Source organism: Eimeria necatrix, genomic scaffold (genome assembly GCF_000499385.1).
Source record: "Eimeria necatrix Houghton genomic scaffold, Enh_scaff3, whole genome shotgun sequence".
In the NCBI taxonomy this organism is placed as follows: Eukaryota; Apicomplexa; class Conoidasida; order Eucoccidiorida; family Eimeriidae; genus Eimeria; species Eimeria necatrix.
This window is the reverse complement of record NW_013655295.1, coordinates 185,445-207,760: the sequence shown is the minus strand read 5'-3', so window position 1 is coordinate 207,760 and position 22,316 is coordinate 185,445. Positions and strand designations below refer to the sequence as shown.

The 22,316-nt window shown below is 52.5% G+C and overlaps 5 protein-coding genes across 5 annotated transcripts; 2 read left to right on the top strand and 3 right to left on the bottom strand.

Moving 5' to 3' along the window:
* Positions 1-970: 970 nt before the first annotated feature.
* On the top strand, positions 971-3,022 carry ENH_00050910 (PHD-finger domain-containing protein, putative; the record flags this gene model as incomplete). Its single annotated transcript, XM_013585251.1, has 4 exons — positions 971-1,942; positions 2,115-2,335; positions 2,472-2,600; positions 2,866-3,022. 4 exons carry the CDS (start codon positions 971-973, stop codon positions 3,020-3,022), a joined length of 1,479 nt encoding a protein of 492 aa, XP_013440705.1.
* Positions 3,023-3,741: 719 nt separating this feature from the next.
* ENH_00050900 (40S ribosomal protein S11, putative) lies at positions 3,742-5,237 on the bottom strand (the record flags this gene model as incomplete). The annotated part of the gene is made up of 5 exons (XM_013585250.1): positions 3,742-3,832; positions 3,953-4,126; positions 4,346-4,452; positions 4,594-4,683; positions 5,211-5,237. 5 exons carry the CDS (start codon positions 5,235-5,237, stop codon positions 3,742-3,744), a joined length of 489 nt encoding a protein of 162 aa, XP_013440704.1.
* A 4,081-nt stretch (positions 5,238-9,318) lies between these two features.
* Positions 9,319-9,540, bottom strand: ENH_00050890 (EF-hand domain-containing protein, putative; the record flags this gene model as incomplete). The annotated part of the gene is made up of 1 exon (XM_013585249.1): positions 9,319-9,540. One exon carries the CDS (start codon positions 9,538-9,540, stop codon positions 9,319-9,321), a length of 222 nt encoding a protein of 73 aa, XP_013440703.1.
* A 2,468-nt stretch (positions 9,541-12,008) lies between these two features.
* Positions 12,009-14,927, bottom strand: ENH_00050880 (hypothetical protein, conserved; the record flags this gene model as incomplete). Its single annotated transcript, XM_013585248.1, has 1 exon — positions 12,009-14,927. One exon carries the CDS (start codon positions 14,925-14,927, stop codon positions 12,009-12,011), a length of 2,919 nt encoding a protein of 972 aa, XP_013440702.1.
* A 1,044-nt stretch (positions 14,928-15,971) lies between these two features.
* ENH_00050870 (hypothetical protein, conserved) lies at positions 15,972-21,951 on the top strand (the record flags this gene model as incomplete). Its single annotated transcript, XM_013585247.1, has 8 exons — positions 15,972-16,382; positions 16,710-16,831; positions 17,230-17,879; positions 18,022-18,389; positions 18,623-18,751; positions 19,163-19,390; positions 19,718-20,782; positions 21,076-21,951. 8 exons carry the CDS (start codon positions 15,972-15,974, stop codon positions 21,949-21,951), a joined length of 3,849 nt encoding a protein of 1,282 aa, XP_013440701.1.
* Between the last annotated feature and the right edge of the window lie 365 nt (positions 21,952-22,316).

Below are 22,316 nucleotides of genomic sequence, written 5' to 3'. Positions count from 1 at the left end.
AACAGATGTAATGACGATGAAGAAGCAGTGTAGGCGTGTCGGTGTCTGAAGACAGCATGTGTTTCTGAAGGCATTGTAGTTTGATTTTGCCCATTTTAACTTCGTACTATTGATACCTGCTACGCCAACTTGTCCATTAGAGGAGATAATGCCGTGTTTTAGAGTAGGACACTGCCAATGACTGAATGGGCTGGGGCTCCGAGGCCGCCAACGCCCAGCCGCCCGCCGGCTCCTCCGTGTCGCCTGCGTCCAGTTGAGGGCATTTGCAACTTAACAATTTTAATGGCCACTCTTTAGATCCCATTTACGGAGCCTTCGAGCACATTAGCAAGTTGAAGGACCAGTTTATTCTGCCCTACGGGGATAGCTGCATGTGCAGGGGCGTCCATCCTCTGGGCCCCTGGTGGACGAAGCGCTCGCCCTCTCGGTGGCTATACATTTCAAGAAATTAGGAGGCTTTAAGAGCGTCTCTTAAAGAGTCACGGCTGAAACACCACGAAGCGCAGGGAGGGCTTGACGGGGGGTAGCATCAGTGCCCACTTGCGGCAGTGAAACAGGGTTCGCGTCACTGCTATTAGGCGAAAGTATAAGGTTGCGTGCCTACCAGGTCCTACGGCACGTGCCTCTGACTTAGAAATTGAGTGCGCAGCGGTTTTTATGCACTTCGAGACAGCTTGGCTACCCGCATGGCAAGCGCATCGGTGTTCCATCAAGCTTCTCGTCTCGTGACGTCCTGATTCGACGTGGTCTGCGCACATGCGATGGTTCGTCTTTCTCTTCTGCAGCCGTATAAGAGCTTTCGGTGGGCGAATTTGTCTGCGCTTCGGTTTCTGTCGCATCCAGCCGACAGATTCTCCGTCAGGTCTTTAGGTAGCTTCCGAGGTGCCACCATAGGTCATTCAGCAGAGCAAAGGAGCTAAGGCCAAAAACTGTGTGCCGATTTCATTTCTCCCGACGTATGGCTTTGGGGATGGAGGAAGAACGTTGCAGCATCGGGGCTATCCGTGCAGAGATCACGGAGGTGCCTCTGGTGCCGACAGCGCATGCTGCTAGCCAGCATCCAGCGGATCATGTAGACCCAGTTATTGCTTCGGACTCGAAAGGATCTCAAGAAGACCAGAAAAACTTTGAATCTTCGCTGTCCCAAGAGAAGAAACAGCAAGACAACGGCAAGGAAGCGCAGGGAGGCGGCTCCCCCGCAACTACACTGCAAGAACAGGTACCTGCGGTACCTATGGACTCCGAGGCCAAGCAGGACAGTGGAACCCGAACGGCCAGCCAAGTGGGCTGTTTTGGATCAGGGACTGAGGCGATTGCAGCCACATCGGGGGACACGGCAATGGATGTTGAAGGGGATGCGGGGGACGGCGCCACTCCACCTGAGTCATCGGATATGGGGTCTCTGCCTAACGGAACGGCAGAGGCAGCAACGGATATTGCTACTGTAGAAGCAGACGCCGTGGCAACCGAAACGGGCGATATGGGCGCTGTTGCGATGGACGAGGTAGGAGACACGGTGGAGGCGGAGAGCGACGGCAAAGAGAGCAATGACAGCGTTTGTAATGAATGCGGTGGTGGTGGCGAAGTTGTGTGTTGTGATGGATGTGTTAAGTCGTACCATACAGACTGTCTGCCTGTGGTCGCAAGGCCGCGACTTCGAGCAAGTGCAGATGATTGGTTTTGCCCAGAGTGCACTGCAGCCAACGCAGCGCCCCCTCCAACGGCCGCTGTTTCGTCAACTGCTTCCGCCAAGCTACCTCAAGCGCCGTCAGACCACCGTAGTTCGAGGCAGAGCACTGCTGTAGCCCCTCCTCCGGTGTGTCCTCCTTCCGCCCCAACCGCTCACTGGTCCTCTGTGCCATCTTGCGTCCCTTCAAGGCGTAGAAAGGCGAAAGTGACGGAAGACTATGAGACCAGAATAAACGTGGGGCCAAACCACCAGGTCAGTCAGCTATTTGGCTAGGTTACGCAGCTCAGGGCCGCCATCACCGCTCCACAATTTCACTGACATGCGGCAACTTCGCAGAAGGCTCTAGAATCATGAAATTCCTGCAAGATGAGACTTCCTGAGCGGCGGGGTAACAGCGAAGCACAACATGTCGTCTGCATCTCAGGTGCCGCATCTGCCGGATTTTTTTTTGGCTCGGGGAGATAGTGACTGTTTGTCCACGCTTGCTGAACACTCGCTTAACGATGGCGCACAAAGTCAGGCACTGGGGCCGCTGCTTGTCTATTCGCCCTACCTAATGGAGCGTTCAAAACAGCAATGCCTGGCAGAAAGAGCGACGAAGTCATGCATCACGTCACAGAAGGATCTGGCGGAGTTTCTAATCAAGTTAGCGCCACATTTCTTTGTCGCAAAGTTTCGAAACCTCACCGAGAGAGTTGAGGACGCATTTCTGCATGCGCCGCGCTCGTTCTCGTTAGCAGAGCTAACAAAGCTGCAGGTTCGACTTACTGTCCTGTTGCAGGTGCTCAAAGAGGTGGAAGGTTCGCCCTGGATGGCAGCCATTCTCCCCAGAATTTGCTTACAAGCTACTACATCGTGCAAACTACGACCCCGAGAGAGCTTTGAGAATGATGGACGACTCCGCATTTTGGTGAATCGGATTGCACTTAACTCATGTGTTCAACTCTTCATGAGATGAATCAACTGTGTAATTTGCTGGACATCAGCCTACATAGCACCAGGTAGCCACATGAGTTTCGAACTACCTGTGAGGTGGGGGGTCTACATCAGAAAGCGTTGCACCATGCAAGCGTGTCGATGTGCATTTGCTCCTATCAGTAGGGAACACTCTTCCGGGGAGCAATGCAGCTTAAATTTTTCTTTTATTTAAGCGGTGAGGTGTGTTGTGTTTTCAGCTTCCAAAGCGTCTGCGATCCTCCACTACGAAAGTACGAAAACAAATGGAAGCGAAGGGACAAGCGGGGGACGTTCCCGAGCTCGCCATATCCTCCCCCAGTGGTGGTGCGTGGCTATTTGAATGAGAAGCAGAAGCAGTTGCGTATGGGCCGATGAAAACAACGAAAATGAGTCTCGACGGAGTGACGCCGTGAATGGTGGGCGGATTCAAAATATCAGATCGGCGCTGTAGCTGTAACCGCAGTGTGGCACCAGGGGAGCAGTGGAGGACCGTTTTATTTTACGAGACCAGCTTTTAAGCGGGTAGTCCCCCGCCGTCGTAGGAAGTAGACTTTTCAATCTCAGAGGCGTCTGATGCGGAAGCGCTCATGGAACAGCGCTACATGCAGCTTGGCGTTAGGTTGTCTGCTAGCACTCTGCCGGCCCACCGTGCAAACCACGCGACACTGGCCACTTGATTTTGCTTGTGTTTTCACGCTACCAACCTCTAGCAAAAAGGCTCTCCAGTGTCTCACCCCTCGGCTTAGCTCTAGCAGCCGGTTGCCGCACACACTTTCCCGCTAGGGATTCGCGCGGTGACTACTTAGGGAGCACTCCATTTTCTCGAAGTTATTGGCTTTGGGCGAAATAATTGATTCACCTATGTCAAGCTCTCATGCTCAACCCGAACACTCAAACCCAAAAAACTTAAACTCGCACTAGTGTGCCTAAGCATCTTAGCAAGTCTTCCCAGCAATTGGCCGTTTCGAACGGCTTCTGAAGCAGCAGTAACAGGACTAGATCAAACAATGTTTGTGAAAAAGCGACCTTTGTAGGCACCCAAATGGGCTCCACATCAGGCGTTTTGACTGCCACCAGCTGTTAAGCGCGCGCCCTTAGAAGAGGCGGAACTGTTTGCGCACGTTACCAAATACTTGATTGCTCTCGACTTTCAGCACGTTAAAGCGAATCGTCTTCGAGAGGGGCCTGCGCGCACGCACATCAAAAAGCCATTAGACGCAAATGGCCAACACAATTTGGGAGCATGCGTGCACTACACGCTGATGCAGGGACGTTCAATGGAACTAGACAACAGACATAACCCACCTGCACTGCCCAGCAGTGACAATGTCGCCTTCCTTGACTTGCTCGAAGCAGGGGGAAAGGTGGCATGTCACGTTCTTATGGCGCTTCTCCACACGGGAGTACTTCCTGACGAAGTGCAGGTATGTGCGACGGATGACCACGCAGCGCTTCATTTTGGCGGAAATCACCATACCCCTGTAAATCATGAAGCGGAGAACTCAGCCAATTTCAAAATACAACAATACGCCACAAATTCTTCTGAGACACCGCAACTACAGTAACCTAAATAACCGGAGTGGTAACAAACGTGCACTCTCACCGCAAACTACCTCACTAGTAATATGCTTTGACTGCAAAACGAGCCGCAACTATGCCTCCAACTATGCAAAAATAGGCAGAGTATGCAGCGCTCACTTGATGATGCGGCCACGAATCGAGACGTTGCCAGTGAATGGGCATTTCTTATCAACGTAGGTGCCTTCCTTTGCAAGACGAGGCGTGGCAAAACCTAAGCCTACCTCCTGAGGGCCAAGCAATTCCACACAGCAGTAAAAGGGAGTAGCCAATCGGAAAATTTCTAGTAGTTGCTTGCTACGTTGTTGTAGGAGAAGCACCCTCATGTCCAATCAAGTGCTAATCAAGTGCTTACGACAAGCGCCTACCCTCCAGTATCTCGCCTTTCCCCTTTTCTTCGAAGACTGGGCCAATGCCAGCTGAGACGCCCCATGCTGGCGCTGAAAAGCCTTCTCTGTCTGCATCCAGGAACACAACACAAACATGTTGAGGCAACACTGTCCGCCGCCCAGTATCCTTCGTTGGTGTGACTAACAGTGCAGCGCCTTAAGCCCGTGCACCATCTGATCATTGATGATACTCAACGAATTACTACAAGACGCGCCGTAGATGTGCCGGGATTCTCCACCCATAAGCTCGAAATGCAACGATCATGCTCTGGAGTGAGAAAACCAATGACTCCACTTCAAAAGCACAGTCACGACTTCGCATCTAGAACAAACGCCACAACAATTATAAATGCAGATAATTCGTCAACGATGGCCACATAAAAACTACATTGAGGCGTTTCGCCATTTCTCTTAAGCCCCTTGGCGGCCTCTGCTTCGACAATATCGGCTGCGGTACACAGGATATGCGCTAAACCCAGAAGTCAGGGCCTAATGAAGAGCATCTCCGATGTTTTCCAAAAGGTTAAAGGGCGAACTGGCCAAAATGCAGCGACTCCACGAAGCCTCGAGAGGGGCATAGCCTAGATTGAACGCACCTGCACATCCTGCTGTGTTGCCGACATCGTCTGCTGCACAAATTCAGTCTATTCCTGGTAGCTGAGCCCAGCTTGAACCAATACCAAACGAAAACAACGGCAACTTCCAAGATCCCACAGTCTCACTTCCAACCTGTGTTGTGGCAGCCCCCACAGCCTGGGGTGCGCTATGCAGCCCCAAGCCAGAATACGTATGACATGCGCCGGTATGATGTGCCGAGGCACTTGACTTCTCGAAATAGTGGTCTGAGGCAACTGGGCAATACGGGAGGGAGATTGCATTCCCAAAAGAAAATTGGATTCCCGCGGCTGTACTCGAAGCGTGGTATCCGGCTGCCGTTGGTATCTCCGAAGCGGATCTACCGTTTTCGATACCGTTTTCGTACGGGCACTAAACTGCACTGTGTAATTCACAGTCAATGCTTTGACATAATCAGAGTGCCTGACAACGATTTTTGTAAATGTTTCTACTACGAATTTAGCGACTAAATCGAAGAAGACGCATCATGAAAAAGTGCCGCGGGGAGCAAGCGCATGAACAGTGGTTCGTGGAGCTGCTGCAGCATGTTGAATAAATCAAGTTTAAAATTTTACCCTGCCTCATTCGAACGCGATGCTTGAGTGCAGAGGCGGACTCAAGGCCAGCGAAACAAAACTAAGGTTCAGCACAGGTAGCATCCGAGAGCGTGAAGAGGAGCATCAGTAAATAGTAGCCTTGCCCTCAAAAAAACGCGTCCCACCGGACACAGAATCAGATTCCTTAAAATGAAGACAGATACAGCTAGGGAGAAAAAGGCACACGCAGCACCAGAACGAAATGCCTCTGCTCACGACAGCTCAATGCCAAGCGACGGAGAGCAAACTGAACCTCGTTAAGAAACCGAGTCGTTTGGCCCTATCTCATTGCATGCAAAGATCTGAATAACCATGGATGGTCGGGCAGTCAAATGACTCCACGAGCCTGAGCGGTGGCAACACAAGCTTCCCTGGCGGATCGCAACATGACGACGTACTATAGAGCAGTCTACACGATGGTAGACCATGCTCACCAAGCTGCAGCCGCTAGAGTAGCACGCAACCTCACGCGCTCAGCACGCCCTTGGAAGAACTAGACTTATACGCCTTGGCGAGCTCCATCAAGCTGGTTTTGGCACTATGGTGTAGAAACGCATTAAATACCAATTGAGTTACTTAGTGTAACACAACAACTCTCCTCATCTGGACTTCAGTGGCTCCTGGCCTTGAGGATTTGCTTCCCTAGCATATCGTTGAAAAGATAGGATGCGGAAAGACCTAGTTATTCAGAGTGGCACGCCAAAAACGATATTTCTACAGTCGAATATTTGCTGTTTTATCAAGAGACGCCTTGACCACGATGCGAAATCCTCGTTTTTTACCTTGAAGAGGATCACTGCATACAGTTCAGTTTCTTACTAAACTATTTAAGTGCAGCAATGCACGAGCGCAAACAAAAAGGATAGCTACACGAGCACCAGCTGCTGCTGCGGCTTTGGCTCCCTCGAGCATAGCAATTCATCAGCAACCGCTGCAGCAGCAGCTTTAGATACTGCTGCGAATACTGATGCAGATGATGCCTCTGGCCGAGATACAGCTGCTGCTGCAGCATCGTCGATGCAGCAAAGACAGCTCATGGCCTTCAAGTAAATGGCGTCTCACTGCGACGCGAACTACTCCCTCTGCTACTTCGTGCATTTGAGACCCCGCACATGCTTTTTGGGAGTGCTTTTGCGTGCGTTTTGCTGAAGGTGTTGAAGATCACGGAACTGCGTGGGCCCTCAGAAACCTTCAGAGAAACCCCATCATTGGCTGGCAAACACAACGATGCTTTTGCTGCTCTGTATTCTTCTTGCTGAAGGAAAAAAAGCACCAAAGAGAGCAAGCAACAAACGCAGAGTAAGCTGCCACAGTTGAGCTCTGGGCACACCGTATCGGCTTGCCGACGCTTTTACTCCAGCAGTCTCCTGTATCGTTGACGACAGAAGCAGCAATGGCAGCGGTAGTGCAGCAAGAATGCAACAGCAGAAGGAAGAAGCAACGCAGTTGGAGCCTATGCCATGTTGAATACCTGCTGTCTCATCGGCACCTGCATTTCACTGCCTGCGTCATTGCTGTGCAAAATGCTGTCTGTGTAAGCTCAATTTCTGTTGATTTTGCATCTGCAGCTCCCTTTCGTTTTACCGCTGCGTGTGCCTCTTTGACCGTTCCTTTTTGTTCCCTTGCCTGCCTTTCAACTTATCTCTTTCTCTATCATTTGCTGTTGCTGCCTGTGTGTTTTTCTTCATTTGATTTTGTCTGTATCATGTTGTACTCTGCCAGGGAAGCTTGTGCTGCCGCTGCTTTGGTTCTGGGAGTCATTTGATGGTCCGACCATCCACGGCCATTCCAGTTAGGAACGTTGAGCACGGTACTGCTGATTTCGTTGTTGCTAATCCTACAAGGGCTTTTAATATTGCTTCTGCTGCCTGTAGTGCTACTACTACTGGTGGTAGTGCTGTTACTACTGGTGCTGCTGCCGCCACTGACGCTGCTACCGTTGCTGCTGCGTGTTGGTGGCTGCTTACAAGCTTTTGTGTGTCTAGCTGCGCATCTACAACCGCTTGAGGCTGGTAGTCTGGCCTGAATGGCCTCTGCATGCGCCGTTGCTCTTGCTTATGATGCTTTGTGGCATCGACCAACGGCGACGCCTCCGCCCATAACGCAGACCCCAAGACCCTCATCCAAGCTGCTGCCTTGAGAGCTGTTCATACAACCAAACCAGATTCTTGCATGACTTAATCGCATGCGAGGCTCAGTTCACTCCTAGGCGCTTGCCTGTATTCGAGCTGTCACGAACAGCTGTGTGTTCAGACTGGCGGTGTCTGTCCTTAACTATCACTGTCCTTGTCTCAACGGGTCTTTTTCTGTATCTGTCTTCATGTGCGTCTCTAGGCTTTTCCTGCATCTGCCGCTAGATATAGTTTTGTGTCTTGCTGCAGGGCATGAGTTGTTCTATCCTAGCGTACAATTAGCTTCTTTGGTGCCAAACATATTTTTGAGGTTCGTAAGGGCGGCTTCTCTGTCCATAACCTGACAAAGATACATTAGCCCTATACAGCCCAAGAATGTGAACTCAACAATCTGTCTAGAAGCACTTAGACGCAACAAATATCAGTGACACCTTGATAAAAACAACTTTGCCAGCCTCCTAATACACTCTGCACATACACACAGGCATGCATGTTTCTTCGAATACATCATTGTCCAATGAAACTCATGCAGATATTAGTTCTACTTTGACCTGGCAAAGATACATCAAGGCATCATCGTAGCGAATAAATCCCCTGTGCGAGCCAGGAGGAACCATGAGGCGATATAAGACGTAATGCTGCAGCAACTGCGCCTCGCGAGCCAAACCCATTCTCTTCCCTCGGGCGTATAGACACAAAAAGTCCAGAAGATCTAGATTGCCATCCCCGTCAGAGTCCGCCTCCCTGAAGGCACAGACTAACACTGACTAGTGCAACTGGTGCAAAACCAGCTGCAGTACAAGAACGACTCAGCGGTGGTTATTGAAACACGAGTTTGAGAGCAAAAGGCAGCTGCGTTCACCGCAGCAATAGTATGGCCGACTGCAGCGCCCTCAAGTGCTGCAGCAGAACCGGCAGCATTAGTAACGCTAACACACAACGCAGCACCTATATCAGCGTCTACACCGGGCGCTGCGGCAACGGCAGCAGCAGTTGCTGAAATGACAATAAAATGGCAGCTGTCCGAATGTCTTTAGAACTAATTTCGAAAGCTGCCAGCTACCCCATGGATTAGGGGTCTGGCATGCTGCGTTGTGTTTAGTTGATCTTGCCCTAACTTGATTGTTTTGAGAGAGGAGGAATTGATCTCACAGTCTACCATAGTCTCTACGGCTGGTGGTTGAATAGATTCTACCTGTACTACTGCTGCAGCTGCCATTGCTATTATGTCCCTTGGGGAAGCGTTACAAGAGCTACTGAAACAGCTGCTGCTAATGCAGGCGCAGCGGCCGTTGATATTGGTCATTCCAGAAACGCCGTTGGTATTGCTCCTGCTTGGACAGAAGAGAACTGTCGGTACCTCACCACACACATTCCTGAAGTTGCGCAAGGGGCAGCACTATGCCATCTTGACGCATTTCTCTGGCTATGTCGCGGGCATCAAGTCGCCCGTCTTTGTCTCGGTCAAATTCATTGAAGAGCAGTCGTAGGCGAGCTATCTCAGCCGGCAGCAACTGTGAGGTCAGCCAAACGCCTGCTTCCTCAGGCAGCATTTGAGCGGGGACACCGGAGCGCCGCGGCATTGTTAACTAACAGAAAAAAAGATGCAAGAGAGGAGCCCACGGGTCTTCCACAGACTTTAATACTGATTGTTGTGGAATGCGAAAAAGCAAAGTTGGTAGCAGTAACAAGCTTCAGTATAACACGAGCTGGAGCTGCGCGGCAAAGCGTCGCTGGATGGAGACAGTGGGTTGAGGCAGCAGCAGCAAGCGCCGAGTCGACAATAGATTGGGAATGAAAGGCGAAGTACAAGATCCGATAAAAAGGTAAAAGAAGCGCACAAATTGATGCAGAGATAATCCCACAGGGTTGAGTCGCGATTCAGGTGCAACGCCGAGTTACTGTGCGTCCCTCTGGCCCTATGACTTTTCGTCGATATCTCCACAGCATATGTAAAAAAAAAACAATATAAAAAAGAGTATAAAGGGGTTAAAAAATGAATGGCCGGACCTAAGGATTCCGGATGAACGCTGCAAAGAAGGGCTCATCGAATCAAATACAGCCAGAGCCATGTGGTGGGCTTCCGGGGGTCACTTGAAGGTGCTCTTCTTGGCCGGAGTACAACGACGATGTTCGAGTTCAAGAAGAGTTCACCAGTGCAACAGACATTATGTGCTAGATTTCATTTATTCTCAAGAAGAAATGGCTGCCGAGCCAAGATTTCGGGGCACACTACTGCGGTCGACCCTGTCGCCTTGCCTTATCAGGAGAGTGATCGTCTGCCCCCGGTAATATCGTAACCGACCGATTTCGGCTTCTATGGAATGTGACACTTATTGAAATACTTTTCTGGGATATTCATCCAGTCGCGCAAAAGCCAGCCCACCGAACGACAAGCAAACTGACCTCGGAAGGATGGTAGATTAGGAGGCCACAAGGGGGCAAGTGCGCAAATGCTGGCCCCGGGAATTGACAATTTTATGCGGTGAGAATACGTTACTCTTAGAAAATAAGGATAGGCCGCGAAACCGTCTTTGCATTCCCGTCAAACAGTAGCCGCCGGATATCAAAGGACATTTCATTTCTGTATATCGGCAAGCACTGCCTTTCAGAAGTAGTCACTTCCCAACGGAAGGCCGGAAGAGAGCCTATGCTCCTACAGGTTTGTCCAGTACAGATTTGGAACGACTCCCTTGGGAGACGGTAACTGCTATACAGTAGGCTGTCGCTCCCTAAAACACTAAATGAGAGTAACATTGCCACGCAATAGGCTGTCATTCCCCGCGCAACTAACTGCGATGCTCTTCTTGGTCACCCAAGGCCTCGTGCCCAAAGCAGTATTGATTATTTTGGCCAACCTGCCCAACGGTAGGAAAATTGAACTTGGGGAAAAGATTTGGAAAGGATAGCTCAGGAGAGCAACACTTCCATGCAGTGGGCCATTACTCCTCCCGGGAAGTACGAATACGACACGTCATCTGGGAGCTTGACACTGTTTACTGTTGTCCGACTGGAAATATTGTTCAGGGTTTTCGTCTTCATTTTGGGGGGCATACTACTGGGGCAGGCCACTGACCCCAATATCCGCTTCATTGCACGATGCCGAGATGATTAGTTCATCTATGAATTGAGGAAGAGAAGCTTAACAGGCCTTGTCCATCGACTAATTTTCGCTTAATTGCCCAGACGGCTGATTCCCAAAACTAGTAGAGATAAAATTAGGCCAGCTTAAAGCGACTCCATGCAGCGTTGCTTTCCACAACCAATCCCAACTGACTGTGCCTTGGCAGAAGAGTAACCGCAAGCTGCCACCGTACGAGTGGCGTGGACGACTTTTGCCCCGGTCTTGCAGGCTTTGCAGTGGTTTGTTGCAGGGAAGCATACACTGAAATAACCTACCTCGTGAAAAGGGCAGCCACAAAGCGATAAAAGACCCTGACACTGTGCCTGCCGTCGCTTCGAGCAAATGTAGATCTGCTGTGCAGTTCTACAGCTGAAACCCTAAATCATACGTTTTCCTTTGTTTTTAAGTTTAGCCGCTTCCCACGTTTAGGCTGCTGCTCATCATGCCTGCACCTGCTTACGTTTGAATGCATAAGATTCCTTCGTTTCCTATGCTTGCTCATGGGCTGCTATGCGCCCCATCAGCCAGCTTAGGAAACACCTGGATATACTAAACAAACGCTGCAAAGAAGCCGGAGTTACCCTAAGTCCGTCTAGCTGCCCATCCTGCGGCTGCATTCACACAAAAATATGTCAGGTAACATGCGGCTAAGGATCTTGTGCCTCAATGCAAATAGATGACCTGAAGACCCCACCATAAATGCAACACCAATTACAGCCGCAACCGTTGCTGTTCCCAGTGCTGCTACTGCAGTCACAACGACTTCCAGCTGATGAATTTACTGCTTCCAAGTACATTGGGCAATAATGTTATCTTGCACCAGAGCAGCTGCACAGGAAAACCAGAACGAAGCTAATACGCACCGTACCCTCCAGGCAACACTTCCGCAGTCTCAGTAGCAGTCGCAGCAGTAGCAGCATGTGGAAGCTAGGTAAGAATACTGGTACACCGGGGGAGTCCTGAAAGGCTACGGCCAAGAGAACCCTCCCCCAACATTTGCCGCAAACAGTGGCGATAGCCCACTCCGTAAATTTCGTCTGGAGAGACCGCAAGCTTCCACAGCTGATATCGCAGCAGCTCCTCCCCAAGCTGCTGTTCTTGCTGCATTGTGCTGCTGCTAGTGCAAAGCCTGGTCGTCGCCTTGCTGCTGTTGGCCGAGTTGTTACTACTGTTGTTTCTGCTTCTGCTGCTGCCACTGTTAAGGCTTTTAAGGGCTGCAGCCAAAGCCCTCGCTGCTGCGACGTTGCACCAGCCCTCCTCGATTTGTTTGGAACCAGGAATAAACTGATTTATAGCGATAAAAGCATGCAGCAGCTCGTGTGCCCCATGCTGCTGCAAAAGAAGAGCCGGGAGACCTCTGACGAGACGAATGCATTTAGCAAAACGGAGCTGAAGGAAGTGATGCACCTGCTCCTGCTGTTGTCTCTGCTCTTTGCTGTCTAGTCGCCTAGTGCTGCCGAAATTAATAGAGCTCAGCATTTTGCTCAAACGTCGAGCCTCACGAAGAGGGCCCCACACGCGCTCCTGCTGCTGTTGCCGAGGCTTCACCTGCAGTGAATGCTGCCGCCGCTGCAGCAACTGTAGTTGCTGCTGCTGATGCAGAGAAGGAAGCGACGCAGCCCCTGTGACTTCTGCGGCAAGCAAAACCAGAGAAAGAGGAGCAGGGCGAACCTTTAGCTGAAGCACTTCGCAGCTGCCAAAAAGGTGAGAGCTGCCATTGCCACCAGGCGACGCCCCGCGGCCAACAACAGGACTGAAGCGAGCCCTAGCGCCAGTTAACAACCCAAAATCTTCGAGAATCACTGGGAGTGGAAGGTCAGACAGATAAGTAACTCTTGGCTGTCTTGCCACTGCAGCGGGAGTTGCAGAGATGGCACTAGGATCCGGTCTCTTCGCCCCTATATTTTTTTCGGCCCGCCGTTCATGTTGTTCCTCGTTGCGCATCTTATCGAAATCAAGCAGCTGCTGCTGTAACCGCCTCATTGAGCTTGAAAAACGAATTCCGTCCTCCTCAAGGGCCAACAAGGCGCGTCGTACCGCTGCAGCTGCGGTTTCATCAGTATCGGCGGCCGGCAAGCAGGCGCAGCGACCACACAAGACCGCAGCTGCAGCAGTGGTATCAGCAGCAGCAGTTGTAGCTGTTGCCGGTCGCCTGCATGACGTATAAGGCAAACGAAATTTGCGCATCACCGCTTCCCCTGCTGGATTGAGAACTCTGGGAAGAGTTTTTCGCTCCCCATCAGGGTGTACATACACCGCAGCTCTTCGGTCACAACAGAGACACTTGGGGTATCTCTTGCTACAGTCCAAACAGCAGCAGCCTCCATGAGCTGCGGTGGAACCAACGTGGGGCTCCGCAGCAGCAGCGGCAGCAGCATCAACCTGCAACGCCGTCACCAGGGGCTGTTGCCGCAGCAGCTGCGTAGACGAGAAGAATGCATGCGATTCAAAGCGCCCCACAAGGGGTTTGAGACAGCAACAGCAACAAAAGCAGCTGCTGTGTTGTACCCCTCCCGATCCATCTATGACGAAAACGCCGCCCTCCAGCGTTTGCCCACAGGTGCTGCAGCTTGTACACCGTGCGTGCTGAATTCTGTCTTGTTCATTGCCCTTAGCTGCTCCTGCTTCTTGTCCCTTCAGTGTTGTTTGTGGTGTCGTTTGCCTATTCATTGATGTTATAGTTTTCGCCTCAGGCTTTGTTAACGTGACGTACTGCTCAGAGGGTTGTACCACATCTCCACACACAGTACACCTCCGTTCTTTGCATGCAGCGTGATATATCCCAGAGGCGATGGCCTTATTCCAAGGGGCGCCCGCCGCAATCGCCATACGTGCTGCTGTATGGTCGTAAAGAAGCCTTCCAGAAGCAGCAGCAATGGGAAGTCCGCAAGCATTGCAGCGCATGCAGGAGATGTGACAACGCACAATGGCTGCGTGGTCCTCAGCAATAGCACCCGGAGCTGTTCGTGTTCTCGCCTTTGTTGTTGCTGTGGTTGACTCTGTCCTCGTTGATGCAGGTGTCTGTGATAGAAGCCGGTGCTGCCGCAGCTGCAGCTGCCTGTAACGTTCATTGGACCGGGGGCTCAGCGGCAGAGAAACAGCGGCGAAGGACTGACCCCGACAAACTGGAGCACCGCAGATGCCACAACAGTCCTCCTTACATGCAAGAGAATCTAGTGGCACCTTCTGCCGCTGCTGTCGCTGCGCCTCAAGAAGGACGCGACCCTTCGGGCCACCAGAGGGGAGACACGAATGACACCCTACGCTTTCTTTTTCCAATGCCCCGGCGAATTTTTCTCTTGCACCTGCTGGCTTGGCTGATGAAGGCTTTCCCGTGAAGGTTCCTGTAGCAACTCTTGCTGCTGCCTTTGTTGCTGCCCTTGAGGCTCCTACGGCTATTCCTTCGGCCGACGCACGATGCAGCTGAGACAAGGGCTTCGAACTTGGGTGGCTTCCCACGCCACCGGCGGAGAGACGCGAATAGCACCCCACTCTTTCTTTTTTCGATGCCCCCATGGTTGATCCCCCTACACCTGCCGCTTTGGAGGATGAGGGTCTTTCTTTGGCGGTTCCTGCAGCTGCTGTTGCCCTTGCTGTGGCTTTGGGGGTCGCCGTTGCTGCTATGCGTCTTGGTGCATGCGGTAATTTCAACGAGGGCGTCGACCCCAAAGCACCAGAAACGGCACCATCCCCATTCGCACGTGACAGTGCAGCCAAGCCAGCGGGTGCTCTTCTGTTGCTGCTCTTGCTGTTGTTTGTGCACTTGTTGCTGCCAGTGTTGCTCCTGCTGCTGCGAGGTCCTGGGCCGGCCCTTGGCCTTTGCAGCCTCTGCTGCTCGTGGGACATTCCGTTAATATAAATCCCGACGAATGGCACAACTTGCCGGCGTCTGAACGGTGCTAGCGGCTGGCGGCCGAGGTAGCTTGCTAGCTAGGCTGCTCAAGCTAGCATACAGATGACATCGTCAATATTGAGCAGGAACGCTGTATCACCTGCTGCAGTTGCCTACATCATGCTTTTTTTCAGGCGTAAAAGTAGCAGCAGCAACGGCAGCGGGAATGCGACTCGAAGTGCTGCTGCTACACTTTGCAGTGGATGAGCTGCTGCTGATGCTGCTTCTGCTGTTGCAGCTGTTTGCGAAATAATGCCTTTATAGACTAACTCAATTAAATGTGTAAAAATGCACTTCGTATTGCTGCAATGAGAACACGGCGTTACGAAAGCTCGCCCGAAGCATGCAGGGTTCGACCGCCGCAGCGGCAGCTACAGCAGCGGCTGTTGCCTCGTCCGTAACCGCTTCCAACAAATTCACTATGTCTTCTTCTCCTCTTAGTGCGAACAATTCGTTGTAATTATGGAGTTTTGCTTTAAATAGCACCTAGGGGTGCTTCTGCGGCTGCCACTGGGACAGCTTCGGCAGCAGCAGAGCCATCCACTGTTAATCTTTTCCTAGCTCCCTATGCGGTTAAAGAGTTTTATTACGCCACATTTATGGCATATTAAATTACTGTACTTCTTCAGTCCTCCAGATCGTCTGAGCAGCGTGTACGTTGGTGCAGCCGCCTACCGGTATCCGTTCGGGAGGCTTGCTGAGCCTGGTCTTATTCCCCCAGCAGCTGAGACAACAGGCAGTACCAACAAGCGATAGATCTCAGCACTGCTTTCTCAAGACACGAGAGATTTGCCCACCTCATTCTGCCAGCAGCGACACTCCACTCCAAAGAGTGAGGCTGGGAAGCTGCTGCTGCCATCAGAGGCGCTGCAGCGACAGGCCGCCGCAGCGGCTATCACCATCAGGAAATTGCTGAATCATATATGCAGCTGGGGTAGCCTTCAACAGCACGGCACCGGGGGTGCAACGGGCAGGAGCATTAAACTGTTGTGGTGACAATGGCAACGAAAATGAAGCGTTTCCTGGCCCCTGGCCCAGGAACCGCAGGGGCTGCAGGAGAAGAGCCTGCGTATTCTTTGAATGACAAAAGCAGGAACAGTGGCGTTCCTAGGGGCGACGCTCCTAGACCTGTCATGAAAACTACTGACCACAAGGGCGGCCTCCTTGACGTGGTGGAGGATCAACCGCAGCAAACTGCAGCATTGGCGCCAGTAGCAGCAGCCAATTTGGCAGCAGGAGAATTAACAGTGACAGCAGCACGGGAGGAGGCGGAAGCGACAGGTTTAGTGCGCAATTTCACTGTTTCCCAGGAAATGTACGGATGGGGAGGCTTTTTCTCTCGCGAGGCTTTAAAACAAAGATCGGACAAACCCAAGGAGACTACACAGGCAATGAAAGACTCTCTTAAGGTAGCCTGAAAACGCACCAGCAAAGGCAGTAGTGCAGGCAGGATCGGCAGTGGCATTAGCAGCCGCCTCACTCGGTACAGCTGTTGCTACTGTTGCGGCCACTGTTATGTGCCTAGCTTTGCACCGTGCGCTGATGCTCCATTAGTTGATTCTCCTGCCCGTGTTGCTGCTGGGGAGCGGCAGGATGCTGAAGGGTGCTCTGTGGAATTCTTGCAGTCCGTTGCTAGTCATCAGAAGCCTTATGTCTCTGGTGCGTTCGTTCGTGTCTGTTAAAACTGACATTGGCTCTTGCTCTTACTGCCACTTCTGCTGGTATGCTTGATGCAGCTAGGGGTGCGCCTGCTACCATTTGGACTGCAGCCATGCTTGGGGGTTCGCCAGGTCTGTGGGTCTCCTCGTCACTTTGCCCTTGTCAGCGACACGGGCCAAATTTACATCTTGGTAGATCCGTGAGCTAGCCCCTGCCCCTACAGCTAGAACATCAACTAGCTGCCACACAGCCATCAGTGAGCAGGTAGCGGACCACCTAGCAAGCTGCATAGCTAATTAGACAGGTGGCAAGACGGAGGGCCCAACCCTCCTTTCAGTAAGTACAACCACCAACGGTAGGCCTACTAACATAGGTGCTTCTGAGCTAGCAGTGCACTCCCCAGAGTAGCGATTAATTAATAGGTAGCCGGCTAGCTACATTTTGGCGGGAAACGACTGGTCTCCTACCAGCGTGTTTGGCGAGCTTCACCCTTTAAACTATTCTGAAGAGAGAGTTAGTTCTGCTGTGCGGATAGCATTCTGCTCCCGTTCGAGCTGATTGGCCTTTTTCTGTTGCTGCCAGTCGTTTTCGCTTTAGGGTTTTTCCTTGGCAGGAGGCATATGGGGGTCGCTGGCACTTGTTGCCAGCCTCGCTGCATCGCCCGTTTACTCAAGTGTCTATCACGTCGGGACCACTTCCGTCTGACCCTCTGGCCTTTCTGAATGGATCCACAGCAACAACAGCCACGTCATGCCGTCCCACGAATTCTCAGAATGTAGATGGCGCGATGCTGACGAAAGAAGAGGGGACGCATCAGCACGAGCTGCAGCAGCAAGGTTGCAGTTGTTGCTGCAGCCTGCAGGACCCCGCAGGGTACTTTTCTTTGGGTGCCCTCGACGGAATGGGCGGCCTTTGGCTGGGATCAAGCACAGCGTGTTGTTGCACACGCGTCTTCACGGCCATGCAGCAGCATCGTCAGCACCAGCAGGTTAATGGCAGCAACACACTGGACATTGGGAAAGAGGATTTCCATTGGAATACTGACGTGATTGGGGGAGGTCGGTGCTTCTGCCACATCGATATTGGGACCCTCGCTTCTGCCTATGGGACCGGCGCTGTGGATCGCAGCCGCTGCTGCAGTAGCAGCAGCAGCAACAAAGCCAGCAAGACAGGCCAGCAACTGCAGCAGCTGCACTGCCCGTTGCAACGCGAGCTAGGCCGTCTGCCGCTGCAGCAGCAGAGCAAAGGTAGGTGTGTGCTGGTAGCAATGCGAGCACTTATGAGGTAGCTTGAGGCCTCGTCCCTTTTTGGTGTATGCAGCATCTGCTGCTAGTCTTTGTTCACTTGCTTTTGTTGTAACTGCTCTTGCTATTGTGTATGCGACTGCAGCCACTGAAAACAACGTCCCATGCGTATTTGTTTCTTTACCAGAAGAGGAGGCTTTAGTGAGGACCGTACGGTGCAACAGTGCCTCTTCTGGAGCAGTCACAGCTCCATTGAGCCCAGCGGCGCCGTCGCTAGCGGCGGATTGTGCTGCTGCAGCTACAGGAGCAGCCAGTGCATCAGCCTCCCCTGCAGTGCAAGTATCCTCATTGCCCGCAGCAGCTGCCCAAGCAGCTGTGACAGCAGCAGAAGGGAGTTCAATAAGGCATGCAGCTGTCTTTAGGTCTCGTCTTTTTCCCTCGAAGTTCGGTCTTGTGGTGAAGGGTCGCCGACAGTCACGGCTTTTTTGTCCCCTTCCTGACAAACCAGTAAAGGTCTGAAGGCTGCAGTTGCAACTATTGCTTATGTTGTTTTCGAAGCGCCATCTCACTCTGCCCTGATTAATTCCGTTGCGCTGTGACCTGACTTCTAGCTGATGAGCATGCCGTACCGCTAGTAGCTGCCTCTACGGGTGCTGCTACTGCTGGCACAGCCATTACTGGAAAAGCTACTGCTGCTGTAACCGAGAACACAAAGGTCGGGTCTTCTTGTTGCTGCGGTGATGCAGGTACTATGTGGCCCCGGAGCCGATTCAGGTTTGTTGCTCCTGGCGGGAGGACAACTACTTCAGTGGGGTCTCCGTCGTTCAGCATCACCTTGTCCCAGTCAGCGGGCGTCTAGCCTCGCCCTTACTCAGGTCAGTTGCTGCTCTTCGTGCTGCTGCATGACTTCTTACTGCTGCGTGTTTCTCTGCTGCGTGCATTGCTAGCACGGTTTCCGTAATGGAGCAAGAACTCATACTGCTGTTTCATGAGGCCTTTGGTCTCTACTCAACGCTGCAGCAGCTCCATCAGACCTTTGGTCTGCACTCAGCACTGTAGCATGGACCATAAGCGTTGTACGGGAATCTAGGTGCTGCAGCATCCATGAAAGTCTTGGTGCTGCAACTGTTGCAGCACCTCCTGGTGTTGTGTTTGCTTCGTCTCACTTGTTGCAGCTTCGATTTTTGAAGCTTCTGCTTCCACGTCTATCGCTAATGCTTTCAGAGCAGCTGCTGCCATCACTTCTGCTGCTGCGAGCAAAATCGCTGCTTCTGTCTGTGCTGCAGGTGCGCGGTTGCCTGGAGGGTCGCTGCGTAGTGGATATAGCGCTAGGGTTTCGATGTGCAGCTCAGGACGGCAGCAGCGCTGTGGATGCCTTCGCTGTTTGTAGCAGCGGCGTGGTGTATGAGTTCTCGCTTGGTTGGGTTGCCAACGAAGTTGTGAGGGGCCCGTACTTGCGGTTAAGGCCTCCTGTTCCGGAGCCCATAGAGTTTACCCCGTTTTGTTTTGATCTCGTAGGCTGTAGACACTTTGCAGCTAAAGGTGTTGCTGCTGTTGTTGCATATGTTACTGCTCCAAATGCCGTTGAGGACGCATGGCTGCTACAGCTCTAGCTTCTGCTGGTAAACTGCTTGTGTTGCTCGCTCTTTTTGCCTGCAAGGCCTCCACTTCTTCTGCTGTTACTGCTGCTGCTGCTGCGAATGTACTTTTCACGTGCTGTATCGCCTTTATATTGACGGTGCTGCTTACGCGCATGACCTTCATTGCGGGCCTTTGTTTTTGTGCTTCTGTTGTTGAGTGTGTCAGTGCTGCTGCGGCTTGTGCTGTTGGTTTCATTGCAGCTTTACGGACACCCCAATGCAATGAATGTGAGGCTTCCGTATTCTGTAAATAACTTCAAGCGCCTAGTGCAAGCTGTGCCTGAGGACGAACTGGAGACGCTGGTCTCAATCTGTGGTGCAGACCACTGCAGCAGTGGCAAAGGCAGCAGGAATAGCAACAAAAGCAGCAGCAGTAGCGCATTTCGACGCTTTGTTCAGTCCTATTGGTTGCGGGACGCGGAAGAAGAGTTACTGCAGCCTAGTACCGCAGCACCGTCACAGCGTGCTGCGTCTTCAGAGAGAGCGCAGGCGACATTAACAATGAAAGGACCAGCAGAGAATTCTCTTGCGGCAGCGAGCGGGTCGAGTGTAGCTGCTGCGCTGCAGCCAATTAAAAAGCCGGCAGCTTACGTAGGGGACTTCCCTGCAGCTTCCCTGCGAGAACAACAGCAGCAACAGCCATCAATTCATGGCTCCAGAGAGGCCCAATCGCATGGCGATGCGGTGCCCACTGCTGCAGCCAATAGTGCTTGCAGCATCAGCATTAACAACAGCAGCAACAACAGCAGCAGCGCGTCGTCGCGCACAGCCACCGCGAGCCAGCTCAGGCTTGGGGATACTTCTGGTGGCATTGCTGCTTCTAGCATGCCTGACGCACTGTTTGCGGCCTTTATGAGGTTGCGTGAAGAGGAAATTAATATTTTGTACAATACAGCAGGTGAAACAGCATCAGGGGGTCGCATATCGGGAGCAACCGCAGCAACAGAGGGACAAACGTCAGCAGCAGGAACAGGGAATGCCACATCATGTGGATCTGAAGCAACTACAGCAATGCTGACAGCAGCAACATCAGATCCACTGCAGCAAGTGTGGTGCTGCGGGGGCTATCTGATTTTTTCAAGGGCAAGTGGGAGGCTGCTGGCAGCCTCTCGGGGAACTGTCTTTTCGGGTGTATTGCGTCGCCGTTTGAAGGATTTTAGCACCACCGGCAGCATCAGCAGTACTAACAACAGCAGTGCAGAGCTTGGAACGTTTGGTGAGGCGCCCCACAGCTTGTTCGATATTTCAAGCCATCACATAAAGCAGGTAAACGGCTTTATAAACTAATGTCAAAACATACTTGTTTTGCTGCTGTCCCTCGAGTTGCTGAAGCTGGTGCCCCAGCTGTTCCTGCCATGGCTGCTGCGGCATCAGCGCTACTGTTGCGTTTTCAGCTGCGTAGGCCGTTAACAATGCAATTTGCGTTTCACCTGGTATTGTTGCTATTTATGGTGATGCTCACTCTACTGTGGTTTTTGGAGGTGCGCTTGCATCTGGTGCATCTTTGGACACTGCTGTGCCTCCCGTTTATTTGTGTCTTGGCTGCCGCCCTGCTGCAGGCCATGGAGCTGCACAGGCATCTGGGGCTGGGGATTTGCCTGAGTGAGGGCCTTGCTGGGAGGGCTGTAGGGCTGCTTGGGCCTCCCCACGGCTTCTCGCCTCCCTGCGAGCCGCCGCCACAAGATGAGCTACAGCCGTTGCTTTTGCGGCTTGCTTCTGCAACGAAGCCACCGTACTCCGTCTACTGCGGACCAGCAAGCCTGGTCCTCTCTGTCAGCGCGGTTTGTCGTACCTCCACCTCCGGCTGCAGCCCAAGCAGCAGCGGCAGCCCGAGCCCGTCTAGCAGCAACAGCGACTTTCAGCAGCTGCTGAAACTCGGAACTAGGACAACGGCGAACCCACGCAGTGTCCCTAGGTCGCCTCCTGTGGGATATTTAACAGCGGCGTCAATGCGTCATCTTACAGAGGCCATCTGGAGCTATTGCAGGCACGTGGCGAGGGATGCAGCGCCAGTGCAGCAGGTGCTGCTGCAGCTTTCCAGAGAAATGGGGGACCTCGCGCAGCAGCATGATGAACAGCTGTTCCGCCTTCTGCAGCAGCAACGGGAGCAGCAGGAAAGCACCTCCCTCACGGCGGCTGATGCTCGTCACACCATACAGCCGGGGCAGGTCCGTCTGCAGCAGAAACTGCAGGCGCAGCTTGCGTCGTTGCTGCTGTTGCTGCTATCTCGCGTCTTCTTAGCTCAGAGGGCGGCACCCTCAAGCGACCCCGACTTGCTGGATCTGCTACAGCAGCTCCAACAGCAAGACGACGGGGTGCCCCAGCAAGCGAAGAGGCGCCGTTGCGCAGCGCATGCAAAAAGAGCGACACAAGCAAAAGGCGACAGACGGCCCCCTCCCGCTGAGACGCATAAACTAAAGGAAGAGGGAAACTGAGCAATCTACCAGCCGTAGCGATTGCAAGTACTCGAGGAATAAGCGACAGCGAGAAAGCAGTATAGGCACTCCAACTTGATAGCGATGGTCTCCGTATTTGTGGGTTGCCGGTAACAGACTGTAGATTGCACGTACGCAGTTGACCAGCAACCTCACCGGGGCAGCGGCCGACTAAACTTTGGATAGGGCTTGCTGAAAGTAGCTCAAGTTGGCCAGTAGGCAAATCCCCAGTAGCTTGAGCGTGTGTCCGCACGGCAAGAACCCCTGGCACTTATCGGGTCTATCTTGGCGCGGCTAGCATAAAAAAGACGGTTCCTTGGCAAAAGTGGACTTGGTCACCCGAATCGGACGCATGCACTCGCAAC